This window comes from Abramis brama (assembly GCF_963993115.1).
Source record: "Abramis brama genome assembly, chromosome: 3".
Classification (NCBI taxonomy): domain Eukaryota; kingdom Metazoa; phylum Chordata; class Actinopteri; order Cypriniformes; family Leuciscidae; genus Abramis; species Abramis brama.
Genome location: NC_139965.1, coordinates 15,984,882 through 16,002,854, shown reverse-complemented (window position 1 = coordinate 16,002,854; position 17,973 = coordinate 15,984,882). Strand labels below are relative to the sequence as shown.

At 36.5% G+C, this 17,973-nt stretch overlaps 1 protein-coding gene across 2 annotated transcripts in view; it reads left to right on the top strand.

The window, feature by feature from the left end:
• eml3 (EMAP like 3) overlaps positions 1–17,973 on the top strand; it is a 36,166-nt gene that overhangs the window by 11,037 nt on the left and 7,156 nt on the right. The window contains exons 2-11 of one of the 2 annotated variants that reach the window (XM_084108070.1): positions 5,317–5,493; positions 5,677–5,788; positions 7,052–7,498; positions 10,895–11,008; positions 12,636–12,664; positions 15,628–15,657; positions 15,865–15,985; positions 17,016–17,165; positions 17,263–17,332; positions 17,511–17,621. In XM_084108070.1, coding sequence (XP_083964196.1) covers positions 5,317–5,493; positions 5,677–5,788; positions 7,052–7,498; positions 10,895–11,008; positions 12,636–12,664; positions 15,628–15,657; positions 15,865–15,985; positions 17,016–17,165; positions 17,263–17,332; positions 17,511–17,621 — 1,361 coding nt within the window. The remainder of the gene's footprint in view (positions 1–5,316; positions 5,494–5,676; positions 5,789–7,051; positions 7,499–10,894; positions 11,009–12,635; positions 12,665–15,627; positions 15,658–15,864; positions 15,986–17,015; positions 17,166–17,262; positions 17,333–17,510; positions 17,622–17,973) is intronic. The other variant, XM_084108071.1, reaches the window with a different exon arrangement.

The following is a 17,973-nucleotide window of genomic DNA, read 5'->3' as shown; positions in this document are numbered from 1 at the left end:
TAGGTATCCATTTAACCACCCAAAATACCTTAGCAACTGCACTGACATGCTTAACAACAGCCACTCTGAACATCATATCAACATCACATCTGTTCATGTAGAAGTAGTTATGAAGATTTACACCACTCAGAATGTGGGAACTTCACAGATTAAACGGGTGAATGGATTAAGTTAATGTGGAAAGATTGGATTCTTGAGACATCTGTCTCTCATTATAAGCCATTTGTAAGTTCTCATTCAAACAGGTGTTTAGACAGTACGGTGAGTTATAGTTTGGATCTGTATATGTTGGGCATCTCAGTTGAATCTGTATAATCCCCACACACAGCTAAAATGAAAACTTTACCATGCAAAAATAGAGCACTTCTTTGTTCCTTTCTTTTGATTACGGTCCAAACCAGTCGGGTCGTATTGTGTTACACTACAATGCGCTGTTCTGACACAGAATGTACTTGGCAACTCGGACCTTTTGTTTTGTGACTGAATTGAATCTACCACAGAGAGAACATAGGTGGGCTTAATGTTGGAAACTTTTACCTGTTTGTACTAGTTACGCCATTTTTTACTTTTTATTATTGTGTTTGGAAAATTGTATGGGACCGGGATGTTTAAATTTGATAAATCAAATAAAAAAATACTAGTAGCCTATATACTATACTATACTAATACTATGGCTCGCTCATAAACCTTAGGTCTGTTATTAAAGTAAATACTGATGATTTGACATCAGCAATGACAAGTTTTGACATCCTGGCAGATCTGCATTATAATTATCCCTGTACTTTAAGATCTTAAAAGTCATTTGAATATTTCTTTCGCATGTATCTGCTTGTCTTCAGTCTGTTAAGAGACTGTTGGACCACATGGAGTTCAGCCAGAGGTTGACTTTGATGTAAATATACTGCAGATCTATTGCCACATCCTAGTTCATTTTTGTGTGTAAAATTTGTTGAAACGTCAGACTAAGTGGTCCATGCTGCCCTGTAGTTGGCAAGCATTTATAGTTTAGTATAACTCCCTTTTGTTAACCCTTCTGTAAAGTAAAATCTTCTAGAAAAATACTGTTTAAAGGAATGGGCGACCCAAAAAGATTATACAGAAAGATCTACAGGTTTGAAACAATGTGAGAGTGAGTAAATAATGACAGATTTTTGTGTGTGTGTGTGTGTGTGTGTGTGTGTGTGTGTGTGTGTGTGTGTGTGTGTGTGTGTGTGTGTGAACTATCCCTTTATAGGGGAAAAAAAGTATTATTTTGTCCACAACTGTGACTCGTCACCATATGCAGTCATAATGAAAGTTATTTAATGCAAACTGGGCTATCACACGATTTGTAGCATTCATTACGCTTCATGAATCTCAGGCTCTTTTAGTAGATTCACTATTACTCCATATTTGTGGCAGCTGTGCACTCGTAGTACTTTGGCCCTGGTTTAATCTGTTTGGTGTTTTTGTGGTTTTGGACGATGGTTGGTCTTGTGAAACTGAAAAACATGTTAGCTAGACGAGAGCGCCCTACATCTTCAATGAGCCCATTGTGGGAAGAGAGCAGAGGAGTCATGGTTCTTGTCCAGAGGCATTGAATAGCCCTGTTTATGAGTCTCTGTGTGTGAGAGAGAAAAAGAGAGAGTTAAAGTAATGCGTGTGACTTTCGGCTTCATTTTATTTGTCCCTGTCTGAAAGAGCACAAAACGCCTCGCGTTGTGATTCAGGAAGTCTGGACCTTTGGTTGTGCGCACTTCCTGTTGTATTTTAAAGAACTTGAGTCGATCATTTGCAGCAGCTTGTCTTAAAGAGCTACATTAATTTTTTTGAGTGAAACCATTATTTTAGTTTTTAAGGAGAAATGTCATAAACGATTGCATAATACTTGAATGTTTAACATGTTATTTCAGATTTTTTCTAATGCTAAAGTGTGTTTACGAGCTGTTTCATAATTAAAAATGCATTACAACTAAATCCATATAATAATCCCATGATGGAATCCCTAAAAGTTTATATATATATGAAGCTCCTGATAGAACCCTTCAAGGGCTTTTCACACTGCGCTTAACCCCGGGTTATTGTCGTTCTAAACACCACTTTTAACCCTGGATAAAGGAACGTTTCATACTTGTAATTTAGAAGCAGGGTTAGCACTGTTTTTGCGGTGCCAAACTTGTATAGTGTGAAACCAAGCAGTGTTATAATGTTAAAACTAAACGTTTAGTAAAAAACAACCAATAGTGTACATATTTGCATGCTTTGTACAGTCACGGAAACACTGCACATTGTATATAAATGGTAAATTCAGCGTTTGAGAGGAAAACTGCTAACAGAAAACGTGACAATTTGAGTGAAGAAGAGACCGTTTCATTCTTACATTTATAGTCCGAAGTATCCATTCCGGATAAACTCGGTAGTACAGTCGGCAATACAAGGATGCGCAATGCTAAAGCTTTTATGTAAACGGGTCACATGCTGCCTTCGTCCAATCAATGACACTGACCCTGCAAATATGCAAATAAGAACGTTAACCCAGGGTTTAGAAATGTAAAATGTGAAATGTCAGCTTATGAATACCCAGGATTAATTTTTAACCCCCAGGTAAATTATGAGCACAGTGAAACTTGAAGTAAGATAACCCAGGATTCAGTTTACCCCAGGGGTTAGGATGACCCAGGGTTAACTATTTCAAGTGTGAAAAGCCCTTAAGAGTGTAATTATCAAAGGAATGTTATTGATTTGGAATCTCACAGAAAATCATGACAACAGTACAATGCAGCTATAGTTAAAGTCTATGGGAAAAGGCATTGCACCAGAATTAAAATAACACATTACACATAACACATAAGGTGTATGCTCATATAAGACTAGTATGATAAAACTTACTAGTTGCTTGTTTGCAAAAAGTATAACAGAATGGAATGTGATGTAACTAATAACTATCCATAAAGTACTTTGCAATTTATTTATTTAGACAATTTTACTCAAATATCAGTCTATTGTGTGTAATCATATTGTATGAGCTTTTCATTTCTACCTTTAAAGTCACCATGAAATCAAAATTGACAATTCTTTTTTAATTGAATATTGAAGTGTTTATTATAAATGATTCATCCGTGCACTTCATTTTTTTTTTTTTTTTTTTTTTTTTCAAATTCATGTGCCCTCACTGTAAAAAAAAATTACATCCCCAAGTCAAAAATTTCAAGTGACCGATAAACATCTAAATTTTTCAATTAGTCTGAAGTATTATTTCTCATTGAGCCAATGTTAACAGACTATTGCAACAAGAATTTCACTTGGGCCAATTGAAAAATTTAGATGTTATCGGTCACTTGAAATTTTTGATTTGGGAGGGTTAGAATTTTTTTACAGTGCTCATACTCTTTAATGAAAATAAGTTCCCCTGCCTCTTGCAGCGACGTTTCTTCTCTTCTCTGGTGACGTGTTTACTGGCACGAGGACGGGACAGCCTGTCACTCACATGAGATCGACCAATAGCAAACCACAACCATCCAATCAATTCCCCACGAACAAAATCTGTTTATCCCGGATACATGTCACAATAGGATGGAAAAGACCATCGCGACTTAAAACCTCTGGAATGTCTTTCCCCTTGCAAGTGCATTAATGTAAACAGAAGTTTTGCTCGTTTAAATACAGACTAAAGGGAAAGTTGAAATTATTATCTGTGGGACTCGACAGAATGCTACAGATGCTGCCAATGAGATTTAAATTGTATTTATGCCACAATATTTGAATAGCACCTTTGAATAAACTATTGTTTTGGTCTAGACAGTAGTTGCTGGCTCAATTGTAGTTCACTACTGTAGTTCAGTTCTGTGTATAATTCGGTCAATTAAGGGTTATCACTGAAGAGGAAATGCTTCAGGCTTGAAAAATCTTGCGACAGAAATAGATTAATCAATAATTCCAGGTAATCAAAGCATAACAAATAGGGGTGAGGGCAATGTGTGGGGTGGAAATCAGGACTTTGAGAGTGTTTATCACTTTGATGCAGTTTATCAGCCATACACGACAACAATATGAAGGCTTCTCTTGACATGTACGATTGAAAAGTCTAGTGTTTATGCACTTAAATAGTGGTCCCTGATATGGCCATTGCTGATATACTGTGTATATTTTATGAAATTTAATGATGGCAAAGTAAATGTACAAAATGTGCTGAACACATTATTTTACACTTTTTTTTTTCTTTTTTTTTTTAAAAAGACACTGTTAGCAAGGCTGTTTGTGAATGAATTTGGACTAGTAAAACAGGTGGAATGAGCAATTAATCTTCCTTTTGGTGAATATATTTGCTAAAAGATTATTTTGTCAACTTGGCATATATAATTTTGGAGCAGACGTCACAGTTACGATGCTGCTGTTGTGAGTGCATTGTGGTGGCAGAAAAACAGTGGTAACAAGTGGAGGAAAACGGGCAAGATTCACGGATTAAGAGAAAAAAAATTTCTTCTTGAGCTTTTGCATGTCATAATTAAGATGCAAAAAAAGATGGTTTTTATTTTTATAGAATACTAGCCAGTTTGAAGCAAAGCGCAGACGTTTATGGTTGCAAGCCATTAAACGAACAGACTGAACTAATGAACCCTGCGACGATTACCCTACCATAAAAGCATGAATTTGACGTAAACAATAGATCTACATTATATTCACATGTGCAGTTCATAATGTATTTAGCCCTACAGTTACAGCATGAAAGGATAGTTAAACCTATACCAATTTTCATAGATAACATTTAAAACGATTAAATGTTTTTTGTTTGTTTTCATGTGGCCTATTGTAACAGAGAACAGAGATATATCCCTGCTTATCCTATACTTTATTCAGTATGTTGAGGCCTAGAGGGCTGAACACTTCAGTAACAGTTGCACTGAAGACTCGTAATGACTCTCATGCAGCTTCTATTACATTCCAGGATTTAAGAAATTAAGAGAAACATTTTGTGTGTGTTTTTTTTTTTTTTTTTTTTTTGTGATTTAGAAGCTATTATTTAGGTTATAAAAAGTTCACATATATCCTAAACCTCATACACTTATGAAATTTTGCATTAAGAAAACATATCCTTTTAGGACCATTAAGATTCTTTGCATCTCATTACTTTAATGCAAATAAATAATGATATTTTATTCAAACTTTGAAGTATTTAATTAATTATACGAAATGGCCATATATGTTGCACTGCCTTTATTTGATTTATTTATTTAATAATAATAATTATTATTATTATTATTATTTTTTGGTGTGACATTTGTCCCAGATGTGTTCTTTGTGAGATCTTTCTATTTATGCTTTGTTGTTTTCATCTAGATGATGTGTCGGCAGAAAGCAGCACAGGGAGTCCAGACAGGCTGTCTTTAATGGAGGTGCGCCTCCAAGCACAGGAAGATGAGATAACGCTACTGAAGTCCTCATTGGCCGACGCCTTACGCAAACTCCGCCTCCATGATCAACAGATACCCCTGCTTAAGCAGCAGCTGATTGCTGGTAAGAGGTTTGTTAATGATTTCAATGTGCTACTGTAAAGATATTGCAACATGTTTTAAATGTATTGCTACAGATTTGATTGCATTGTTGTTGTTTTTTCTAAATTAAAGTTATTGTTGTATAGAGACTTCATGCAAATGTATGTCTGTGTGTCTGTGTCTGTGTATGTGTGTATAACATCAGTGAACCCTGCTGCAGCCCGAGTGTTAAATCATTCCTGTTACGTGGATGGGATCTCTAAACCTTGCAGACTGTCTACCAGCTCTCTTGATGGATGTCACCAGACATCCAACAGGTACAGATGACTCTGGGTAGTGTTATTCACTTTAATGATTAGCTTAAAAGGTAACACAGCAACATTATATGTGGAGTTATAGTACAAGGCTGATTAACGGAAAACACAGTCAACTCACAGTCACACAGTTATTTGTTAAAGTAAAGTAAACTGTCATCTTCAAATGAAATGCAGTAACATCTTGCTGAAGTTGCAGATATGCTTGACGATACTGAGAAGAGAAAAACTCTGTGAAAAACAGTCTGGCTGCCCACGTGTGTTTAATACAAAGAAGCAGAGCAACATTCCTTGGCAAACTTCACATTTGGGACATTGTGGGCACTGGGCAGCATCCAGGGAAAACTGAAAAAACTGTGTTGTTTGTGTTTATCATTTTTTGTTTCTTCAGTTTCTTATTTGTATGTCAGGAAATGTAAATTACAGTTCCCCTTTTAAGTTTACCACAGGCCTGCGTTATTGTATTGTGATTAGTTTGAACTGTGCCTGAAATGTTGTAGGCTTAAACCCCACTCGGATTGAACCTTGAAACTCCAGTTGTGAAAGTAGTAATGAAAGGAATTCATAAATTAGAAATCTGTCATCATTGACTCCCACTCATGTTGTTCCAAACCGTATGACTCTTCTGCTGAAAACAAACACATGTATCAAAAAGAATATCTAGAATTGCCATTTATGTTTAATATATTAATTCTCCCAGTTTCTGTTAATAAAAAAGAAATAAATGGGGAGGCCTTCAAATAATGTGTTGGACAACACTGTCAACAAATCAGAAAGGTTAAAAACCACTGCCATAAACGTATCATTAAAGTAGTCCAATTGAATTTTTAGCAGTCTTTTGAAGTCATATGATAGCTTTGTGTGACAAACAGGCTGAAATTTAAGTTGCTCTTGCTTGTATTGAGTTCAGAAATAGTGCATCAGATCTCTCTGATTGGTTCATTGGTTCTCTGAATGAGAATAAAGACTATTTTCAGACAATTCTGGGATGTTGGAGGCATAGAGGTCATGAGCCCCCCTGCCCCTTTAATCGCTACAAGTAATTGTCGAATTGCGGTGACCCCCGGAACGTGATTTTACCCCCAATGTGTTCCACGAAAAGAAAGTCATAGATGTTTGGAACAACATAAGAATGAGTAAATTTTCATTTTTGGGTTGTTGTTCACTTTAACCAACAAGTAGCATTTTTTTTCCCCAACAGGGAGCATTTCTAGACAATGTTCATCTCAAACGCAATTAAACACTGTTTTGTTTGTGTATCTTTAGCCATATCTCAAACACAGCTGAAAATGGGGAGGGCGGGGCTAAAACCATTTCCAACCACAAACCGAGCACTAGTGACATGTGCACACAGACCGAACCGTGGATCCCAAATCACAATGCCATCCCGCTGGCCCTGACACGGACCAGCCAGAGTCTCTCCTTGGAGGACGCATTACCTGAAGGCGTCCCTTTCGCTGATGAAGCCCCGACCAAGCACAGGGGAGAGGAGGAAGACGGCAATGAAGACCAAACCTGGAGCGCCCTAGTAGAAGACGCCATCCAGCCCACCACAATCAGAACCCTCCAGCAACAACTGAGCAAAAGCAGCGAAGACAGTCAGGGTTCATGCCCTCAAACCCCAACGTCCTGCTCGCCGGCACCCCCAAAAGAGCCGACCTCCATCCCATACGGAGGCCCACTCTCCTCCATTCGGGAGGATGAGAAAACACTGTGCGTTGACCCCCAAAAGTGGAGTCAAGCGTTGGCTGGCTGCTTGAATTCACTGCCTCTGGTTTTGGTTTTAATCCTAACACTAATGCTTGCGTTGCTGCACAAACCCAAGTTACAGCTTGTTGAGCCGGTTTTGGCACCCAGATTGGGCTTTATTTATAATCATTAGGAGCGTGCGATTTAGGTCAGCTCTGATTTTACTTGAGATGTTAGTGCATCAGATTTAGTTTTGGAAAAAGTTTCGAGTACAGAAGACAACGTTGTCAAAACAATTCCCGTTCACACCGATCCGAGAAAACGCCTAAAATCACTGTATTATTCATTCCAGGCCTGTAGTTGGCGATGTTACTTTATAAAGAAACACTATGCACCTGCGCACATTTGCATTCTTCTACAGAGCGGTGAATACAATCAAGACAGATGGTGAAAGCATTGAGCACGTAATGCTCATGACGTCACCGTCTCCACAAATTTGTGTTTTTGTCATTTACACGGAGAGGATAACAGTTTAATTTTCAAAAACTAAGAAATTAATAGATTACATTTATAGATGATCTACATTTATGATCTCATTTATAGATGTTTTACCGTACTACTACTACCATTACTCTTTCAATACATATACACTGAAATCAATAGAAAAAATAAGTTGAATATACTCAAAATAGTATATTCAGGAGATCTATTATACTATTATAGTATATCTATTAAAGTACATATAGAAACATTGTTCCTGTTTATTTAAACTGAAATAACATTGCAAAAGATATTTTTTTAAAAGCTTTAAAAAACTAAGTACTTTAGTAACACCAGAGACACAGACGTTTGTATCCCTAAGGGCACTTCAGGATGACGAATTCGACAGTGTTATTGTACTTCTGGCATACATTCATCTCTTTTAAAGAACACAGCTCTGCGCCAACAGAGTTTTACATTTGTTTTTGGATTTAGTTCATGCTTTGCCTTCTTTGGAAATGCATTGTGATTTGTGGGGGCAGATGTCAGAGTTCTAGTAATTTTAGCTTTGAGTTTTTAATAGGAAAGGGATGGACAGTTGGCAGCAAGTGTTTGTTCAGTTGCAGTGTTGATTTAGCTAGGTAAGGCGTGCTTGTCCGTTAATACGGTTGCAAGAATAGTGCATCATTCCTCAATAAATGCAGCTGTAACATTGTGTAATCAACTCCCCTTCAGGTAAATACTGAACATATGAGATCATTTCTAAACTGTAAAGCTTTCAGTGTGACAGGAATGTCAAAATGTCTGAGTATATATGTCAGAACAGCTCCTGGGAACCTTGTCTGTAACACGGTTTTGCAGAAACACAAAAGCTCATGATTGAGCCATGCTGGGGCATTAAAATCATACTAACCCATCAAATAATCTCACTTAATCTCATAAATAAAGCAAATCTCTTGATTCATTGACTGATTTATCTGCATGCATGCTTTGGGTGGTCTTTCGGTGTGTGTAAATGTCTGTGTAACTTCTGTATTTCTTGGTTCCCTCAAATGGAATGTTATAATTCTAGTGGGTGGATTTTGTTCCATGTAAACAGCGCTTTACTGATAGTTATGCCCCGTCCCTTCTGGGTATCCTTGCATGGATATCAAGCAAAAGGGTTATCGAGTCCACGTTACGTGGTGCTAGAGTGTTACGGCAGATTGTTTCGCAACAGAGCACCAGACAAAAACATTAAACAATGCATGCTTCGTTAAAGATTCACGCTTTGTTTAGTTTCAGCATGAGGGAACGGTTAAAAATGTCTAAACGTGACCAATCAGTGTATGTAAATGTGCTGTAAGAATGTTAAAGTGGTTTACGAATGCATCTCAGAGCCTGGCTACCCAGAATGAAATACTACATTATGAACTGAACAGTGAACAAGATAACGCAAGATTGTGTTGACAGAAGGTTGAAAATGACCTACAGTGGCCCCTAAGATTCTTGAAGACCATTTCAGATGGTGGTCTGTAACTTGTCTCTCTTCTGCTAGATTAGCAATGAATGAAAACAGTTGTGTGTTTTTTAAAAACATTTCGTGCAGACGAACTCTGAAACTAATGCCGTACCATGGACCACACTGGCACGGTTTGAAAGTTCAATGCATGACAAGTTCCATGCGTTGATTAAATAGACACTGACCATATGTTACAATTAAAATTAAGTTAGGAAACTGAATCTACCTCGTTTAAACTCTGTATATTATTATTGTTCAACAAAATATACAACATGCACTTACACATTTTATTTTATACTTTCTGTCATATATATATATATATGCATTTTTTTAAAGAAGTCTCTTATGCTCACCAAGGCTGTATTTATTGGATCAAAAATAAACTAAAAACAGTAATATTGTGAAATATTTTTATAATTAAAAAATATATTATTAATTATATATTAATAGATTTTAAAATGTCACATGACTCTTCAGAAATCATTCTAATAAGCTGATTTGAAACATTTCTTTCATGTCAAAAACAGCTGTGCTGTTTAATACGTTTGTTGAAACTGATACTTTTTTTCAGAATTCTTTGAATAGAAAGTTCAAAAGATCAGCATTTATTTGAAATATAAATCTTTTTGTAGCTTTATAAATGTCTTTACTGTCAATTCTGAGCAATGTATCCTTAGTGAATAAAAAAAGTATTAATTTCTTTAAAAAAATAATAATAATCTTACTGACCCCAAATTGTTGAATGGTAGAGTAGATATGATGGGAAATGAGACATAAATGAACATTTATTTTATAAATGTTATAAGACATTTGTGCATTATCTCTGAGTTAGCAGCCTGGCTGATATAATGTTTTATCGCTAATTTCGACTACCATAAAGAATGTGTTAAAAGTGTGTCAGGGTAAGGCTTCAGCATTATTTAAAAGTGGACAGCACCCTTTATCAGCCGCGTTTCACTTCTCTGTCTGTCACCGCAAGTATCATCATTGATCACATGACCACAGTTATTTCCTGTTTCATGTAGCTTTTATTGGATGCCTCTAAGGGTATTCAGAAGAACAGGAAATAGGGTGTGCAAGAGGAAACAATCCCTCAGTGAGCACAGACTCATACTCCCTCACACAATAAGTATATGGGGCAAATTCACTGTGACCTAAACGTGGCATTAACTCTGATTTCTGATTTATTTGCATGGTTTTCTTGTGTGTGTGTCTGCATGATGCATAGATTCTGGGTGATTGTGGGTTGTTGGTTTTTAATAATAGGTGCATTTGCATGCTGTCCAAACTTGATGGGAAACTCAAATCACGCTAAGCACGTTCTGTGACGTTCATGTTAGCATGCTCGTATCTGCATTGATTAATGCTTGCATGCACTCTGTGAATCAGATTTTTATGCCTCATGGAGTAATTGACTAATATCTCTTCTTGAAAATCAGGGTCAGGAGGAACAGTGAGAGAAGTAAGGACTCCCAAGACAAGACCAAACTGCGGCTTTCTAAGAAAGCGGCCTCCTCGACCAACTTACTCACACGGTCTCCAAGTCTGGAGAGGTGAGAACCGCTTTTTTTTTTTTTAGTTCAAGCATCCTCTGAACTTTTCACTCATCATAAGTGAATCTTTCAGAGTAAATAAATAAGTTAAGCTCTATCAGCACGATCTATGATGCTGTCGATTACCACAGAAAATCGTTATGACTCATCCCTCAGAAACAACAGAAAGATTGTTGTGGTAATGCAAATACAATAGATATCTCTGGAGAAAGTCTATCAGAGGTTTGTAAAAGAAAAACAGTGATGCTCTTATTGTTCAAGCATTTACAGTGATTCTGTTATTTAAGTTGTAAATTTGTCTAAATCATCAATCACTTTACAGTCGGTGAAGTTTGCTCCATGTAGGATTGGTTGTGTTATGTCCGTCGTTGCTTGGATTTCATGTAAAAAGTTACTGGGTTTACCAGGTTTTTCAAGTTTTATCAGTTGGCCCATTGGAGAAAGGTGTGCAGCCCCTCAGGCAATATGTAAGGCATCTAGTATCTCCATTGTGCTTCCTTTTTTTTTTTTTACTTAAAGTTCCCCTATTATGCTATTTTAAAGGTTCCTAATTTTATTTTGAAGGTTTCTTACAATAGGTTTACATGCACTCAAAGACAAAAAACACTTACATTTTCTCATAATATACATTGCAGCATCATCTCTTTTCTCACAGTGTCCGAAAAGATTCAATCAAGGATCCATTCTCTCTAAACTCCTCATTTGCACGAGCCTACTCTGCTCTGATTGGTCAGGCTGTTATGATTTGTCTACTCTGCTCTGATTGGTTAGACGGCTCAGTCTGTTGTGATTGGTCTACTGCAGCGCGAGTCGAAAAAGAAACCCCTATTACCATATATGAATTTCAGCTCCGGAGGCTTCCTCAGTGTTTGATGCGAACAGTAACGATGGCATCAATTTTACTGTATCAATACTGTATCAAGCGCAAGCATGCAAAGTGGATTTGCTTTTGCAGCACAGAAAACTGTCATCTCAACTTGTTAACAAAAAACTCTTCCAGGCCTCATCAGCTACAACCACTATGTTTGAGGGTCAGAGCAGATGTTGTAGTAGGACACAGTCAGCCAATGGACTTCATTATGCAAACGTGTTACAAACCTACATATGTTTGTAACTGGAAGTGAGACTGAAATTACTGATAACTCATTTTTGGCAGTTCAGTATTGATTCTTTCTTTTAGGAGACAATAACTCCAGCACTTTGATCTTTAAAACTTTGCATACCTTTTACATTCACAAACAGCTGTATTACACATTACATAAAAGGTAATATTCGAAAAAGCATAAAAGGGGCACTTTAAGTTGGATGAGGGAAAATTATTTAGTACTAATTGACAGAATGCCACAGATGCTTTTGATCAAGATTAAGTTATATTTAATATTTGAATGCATTTCATGAGAATCTTGTTATCATGAAATTTCTTAATTAGTTTCTATAATAATAATAGTAATTTAGTTTCATAACTGAAGTATGTTTTTTTCTGATGAAAATAGCTAAAGAAGCTGGCATGCCTTTAAAAAACAATCACATTTCTTGTTGTACTGAAGTGATTTTCATGTTTTAATATATTCTGTTTTCAGTATTCATTCATTCATTCATTCATTCATTCATGTGTTTGTCTCCATAGCCGGGCAAAAGATATTATCTCTAGCACAGGTAAGGCATCTCTCACTTTATCTCTCCTTCTTTTTCTTCATTATTACCTCATCAGCCTTGCTGTGTCATAATTCAGACTTGCATTAGGTCGATGTTTTCCCATTTTTACCTAAATTCCCCTGGCTACAGAGACTGTCAGTTACTTATTGTCACACTATTTATGCAGTTTGCAATGCTTCTTTCTGTTCTCATGCCTTCCGGTGTGTTTGATTACTGGAAAAGCTGTCATGTGTTAGGAAAACAAGATCCTTTTAACCTTTCTGAATGTCACTCGTCACGTAGTCACTGTCTGTTCAGTTTCCTCCAATCAGGATTGTCAGGTTACAATTTCATGAGTAAAATGTTTTTCCCTCAGCCAAAGAGAAGGAAAAATAATATATATAAGAATCAGCAACATAATATATTTTAATCTCTCTCATCAACACCTCACACATACAGCTGTGGATTCAGAATAATAATGGGAACAATTTTTCAGCTTTTCATCTACCATTTTAACCATTACTCAGCCAACCCAGGGATCCACTAATACAATAACGCTTGGTTTTCTCATTAAGCCTATATAATTACTTTCATAAATAATGTTTTTGCAATAAGCTGATTGTTACATTATGTACCTTTACCATGTCCTGGTTTTATTGTGCCACTGTATACTATTAGGTTATGTAAGTGTGTTATACACTATACAGAGGCAACCCAATCAAATGATGAAGCAGCAGACCCGCTGAAGATGATATTATAAGTTGTTGTTTTTTACAAAATAACCACATTTTAAAAAATGATATATTTATATATTTTTATTCATAAGTTTATATATGCTTATATAGACTACCGTTCAAAATACTGGTACTTATTTTTCTAAGAAGGCTCACCAAGGCGTCATTTATTTTATCCAAAAAAAAAATTTATTTAATAAAATTGAATACGCATTTTGGGATATTGCATAAAAAAATCTGGATGAAAATGCCAAGATGTGCATAAATTCTAAAGATTCTAAAGATCTAAAGATAAATTCTAAAAGAAAATTATCGGATAAGAAGACATGCACATAAACTACTATGGAAACACATTTACTGAATAAATCCCTTGATGCACAACAAAAAAACTCTCGTGACTTTGACTCAACAGTAGATGTGATTGGATAACTTGACTAACCAGTGGACCAATCGCATCGCACAGCATTTCAAATGTCGGTTTGATCATTCTGTCATCAGAATGATTTGGTGTAATTCCCTCCCTGAAGCGTCTCACATGATTATGTTTCCAAACACCAACATCCAATGGTATGCATGCCAACACCAACATGGGGTGGTATAATGCTCTTTTCACAAGATGTAAAATAAGACTTTGATGTCCCCAGAGTGTGTATGTGAAGTTTTAGCTCAAAATACCCCACAGATATTTTTATATAGCATGTTAAAATTTTCACTTTTTAAGGGTGAGCAAAAATGCACCGTTTTGTGTCTGTCCCTTTAAATGCAAATGAGTAGCTGCTCCTGGCACAGGGGGCGGAGCTTCAACAGCTTGTGCCCTGAAAATTTCAAAAACTTTTTTGTTTATGTTTAATTTTATGTAGCTAATGTGGAGTTAACTATTTTCGAATCATTGATTAGAATATTGTGTCATGATAATCTATAAATCGCGTCCCCGGGGGCGGGGTTTATGTAAATTTTAGGGTTTGTGATGTCACTAACCCGGGAGGAATGTCGTGTAGTCCCTACCAGCCGTTTGTTGTAGTCTTTAAAAAGCAATTTCTTTAAAAGCAAATATCTCCCTTTGCTTTGAACCAACTTTGCAGATGTCGTTTATGCTCAAACAGCAACTTTACACACTAACTAAAGTTAAAAAAGTGAAATCATAATCAACCACCCCTTTAAAAAACAAAAAAACAATCTCACCCACCCGAGACTTTTGAATGGTACTGTATCCATCCACAGACCCCCTGCTATAGCTTCATGGACCCCAGACTACAAATTCTAGATTAGAGAACAGATTCTGTCCAGAATGCAATGTGATGCAGTGAGGTCACTGTGCATAAAACACGTATGAGTAAGTGTTAATGAGCACAGGCGAATTTTAATTACCATAATAGGCCATAAGTGGTCTCATGTCTAGTCTTTATATATTTATTTGTTTGTTTATTCATTATGCATGTTTCCTTCAGCAGTGAGACACAGGAGTGCTTGTGCTCACACTGGAAAGTTACTCTCGTCGGTTATGCAACCGCACCACTCGACTTTTCTGACCAGGATGATGGATGTGTTTCCTTTTCTCTGCGTGCCAGAAATTCACACCACATTTTCACAGCACTGCCTTGGCCTTCTCGTTTGTGTGCGTGTGGCGTTTTAATAATTTATTCACCTGCACACTTTACTGAATGGGAAAGGTAAAGGGGGGGTTTTATTTGAAATATCGTGACTGCGCTCAACACCAAACACATGTTGTTTTTCCCCTCTGGGATGAAACTGACACATTTATGGAATGTTGTTTCGGCGTCACCTGTCATCTCTCTGATAACATTGACATAGCGGTCCTGCATGAGTCGGATGTAGTTTAAACTCTAAACTCAAATCCGAGGAATACGAGATATTCTCACTATCTCTTGTATCAAAACAACCCATATTATACTGTATAAAAGATCTTCAGGGGTTAGTGATGTTTTGATGCAAACTTTGCTTATTGGTTTCTGGCTGTTGCTTTTATTGTCATTCCATCGCAGATTGACACGCAGATTGACACGCAGATTGACTTGCATGCCTCACTGCTTTTAAAAGACCCTTTTAAAAACAAAATTTTCCCTGTCGAGCCAGTCCAAATCCAGGTCCAGACAATGACAGCGGTGAGTCAGAGGTGTTCTCGCTGGAGCTCCCTGTAGAGCTAGTTGGAGTGCAGTTGGGCTGCAGGAATTCCTAATGTGTTTTGCAAATGCAGAGATAATGTTTGTTTGTGTTTTTATCTTTTAACAGGCTCTCAGGGGTCCAGGAGGGGAACTCAGAGTAGGTTTCTATCATGGACTGGATTCTTACTAATTGTTGCCTAAACATATTTGCGTTAAAAAAAATCTTAAAATAATAGTTTTGTTAGTTATATAATATGTTGTACTCTGAAAGTTAACAAATACAAACTATAGTGTTCATCGTAAATTTTTCACATTTTCACGTTGTGTATTCTTGTGTCTCAAGTCACATTCATTTTGCTTACAGGTCAGTCAATCAAGATGTTTATCCGTGGACGACCAATCACCATGTACATTCCTTCAGACATTCTGAACTACGAGGAGCTGAAAATTGATCTTCCCTCACAGAAACTGGATCTCGACTGGGTGTATCCTACAACAATTCTTTTGTTATTGTTTTTTAGCATTTATATTTTTTATTAATGTATTACATTTGAACCTAAATTAAATTAAAAATTAATTTACTTTCATATGAATTAATTGTAACATAAAATAAAACTTAAAATATGTAATTTTATTGCATACAGGGCTTGACATTAACACCCTCCAACCCTTCAGCAGTGGCGTGTAACAGTCACTCCTACTAGCCACTTTGGCGGGTTGGATTTACATACATTTTTCAATTGTAGTCTTTTAAAAAGGCATTTGAAATAATAAACTAAGTGCAATGTAGTGTTGTCAAAAATATAGATTTTTGATACACATCGATACTGAAATATCTGTAACGCTTCCAATTCTCATTTTCCACAGAATAGAAACACAATACCAGCTGCGCTTTCTCTCTGACAGCAAGTTGACACACAAACCCGCCTCTCCTCACTCACTCGTTTCATTTGCTCCGGATGAATATTGTTGGTGTTACAGGGCTTGAGTTTCTGCGTGGGATTGCACGTATTGCGCATAATTTTACTAATTTCCGCAGATTTTGTGCCCACGCCCAAAATGCGCGCACATAAAGCCGCCTCACAATACTAAATTAAGTTATTGTTTGCTGCTTATTGCGCTTAAAAAGTCAAATAATGTCAAAATGGCGGTCTTTGCAAGTATTCACGTAAACACAGTCAGTAATGTTTTAAGTGAACGTAAAAAAAAATGCATGTGTAACAGTATAATGGATCCGTGCGTCAGGTCTTAAAGTGACAGCAGCCTAATATACCTGCTGCCAAATTATAAGATAATATTTAAAAAATCAGGCAGTTTCCCCCATGGTATCAATGTCAAAATTGTGGCCAGTGACTTTGGTGAGCAAAGTTAATGTCAAGCCCTGCATACTTACATACATACATACTTACTACATGTATATATTTCTTTACCTCACATGGCCAAACACAGTGAATTAGATTTCCTTTATATAATACATAACTACTAGCAAATGTTCCTTGATCCTTTTATTTCCAGCTATGGTTACAGGGGACGGGACTGTCGAGCAAACCTTTACCTGTTGCCGTCTGGAGAAGCAGTTTATTTTATTGCGTGCGTGGTGGTCCTGTATCACATCAGCAACCAAACACAAAGACATTATCGCAAGCACACAGACTGTGTCAGATGGTGAGTTTAGAGAGAACTATTTTTATTTTTATTACATTTTTATTTTTTTTCTCTGATTAATATGTCCTTACTTTTTCTCTTACTTTTTGGCCTGTAGTCTTGCCATCCACCCGGACAAGGTGCGTGTGGCATCTGGACAGACAGCAGGGGTGGACAAAGATGGCAAGGTGAATAAATCACATTCCACTGATTAATAAGATTAGTATGTTGGTTGACATTGATTCAAATCATGGACAAAATTTAAAGACATGGTGTAAGTTTGTTATACATTCATAAAGAAAAAATGTCCATGTTATGCATCAATTGCCTCCTTACATTTTTTGTGCGATTATGTGTGTTTGTCAGCCTCTTCAGCCCTTTGTGCACATTTGGGACTCCAACACGCTAGTGACGCTGCAGCAGATCGGCCTCGGCACATTTGAGCGAGGTGTCGGATCCGTAGCATTTTCCAATTCAGTGAGTATTGCCTCCCATTTTGCATTCTTTCCAGTTGAAACACAGCAGACAGAGAGAATAGAGAGGGCTGTTCACATGTGCAAAGAATATAAAATATCAAAAAAGAAATGAATAAATAAAATATGTAAAATAATACTATAATCAAATATCCAGACTTTTGGTCTATGAAGCATTTATAGACTAGAAACATTGACTTTTATCATGTGACAGTCTTTTGGAATAGTAGCATTTTAATTGTAAATAAATACAATACATACATATATCAATGTTTATTTATTTACAATTAAAATATATTTCAATATAAGAATTGATTGACTGATTGAATATATATATTCTTTTCTCTTTTTTCTTG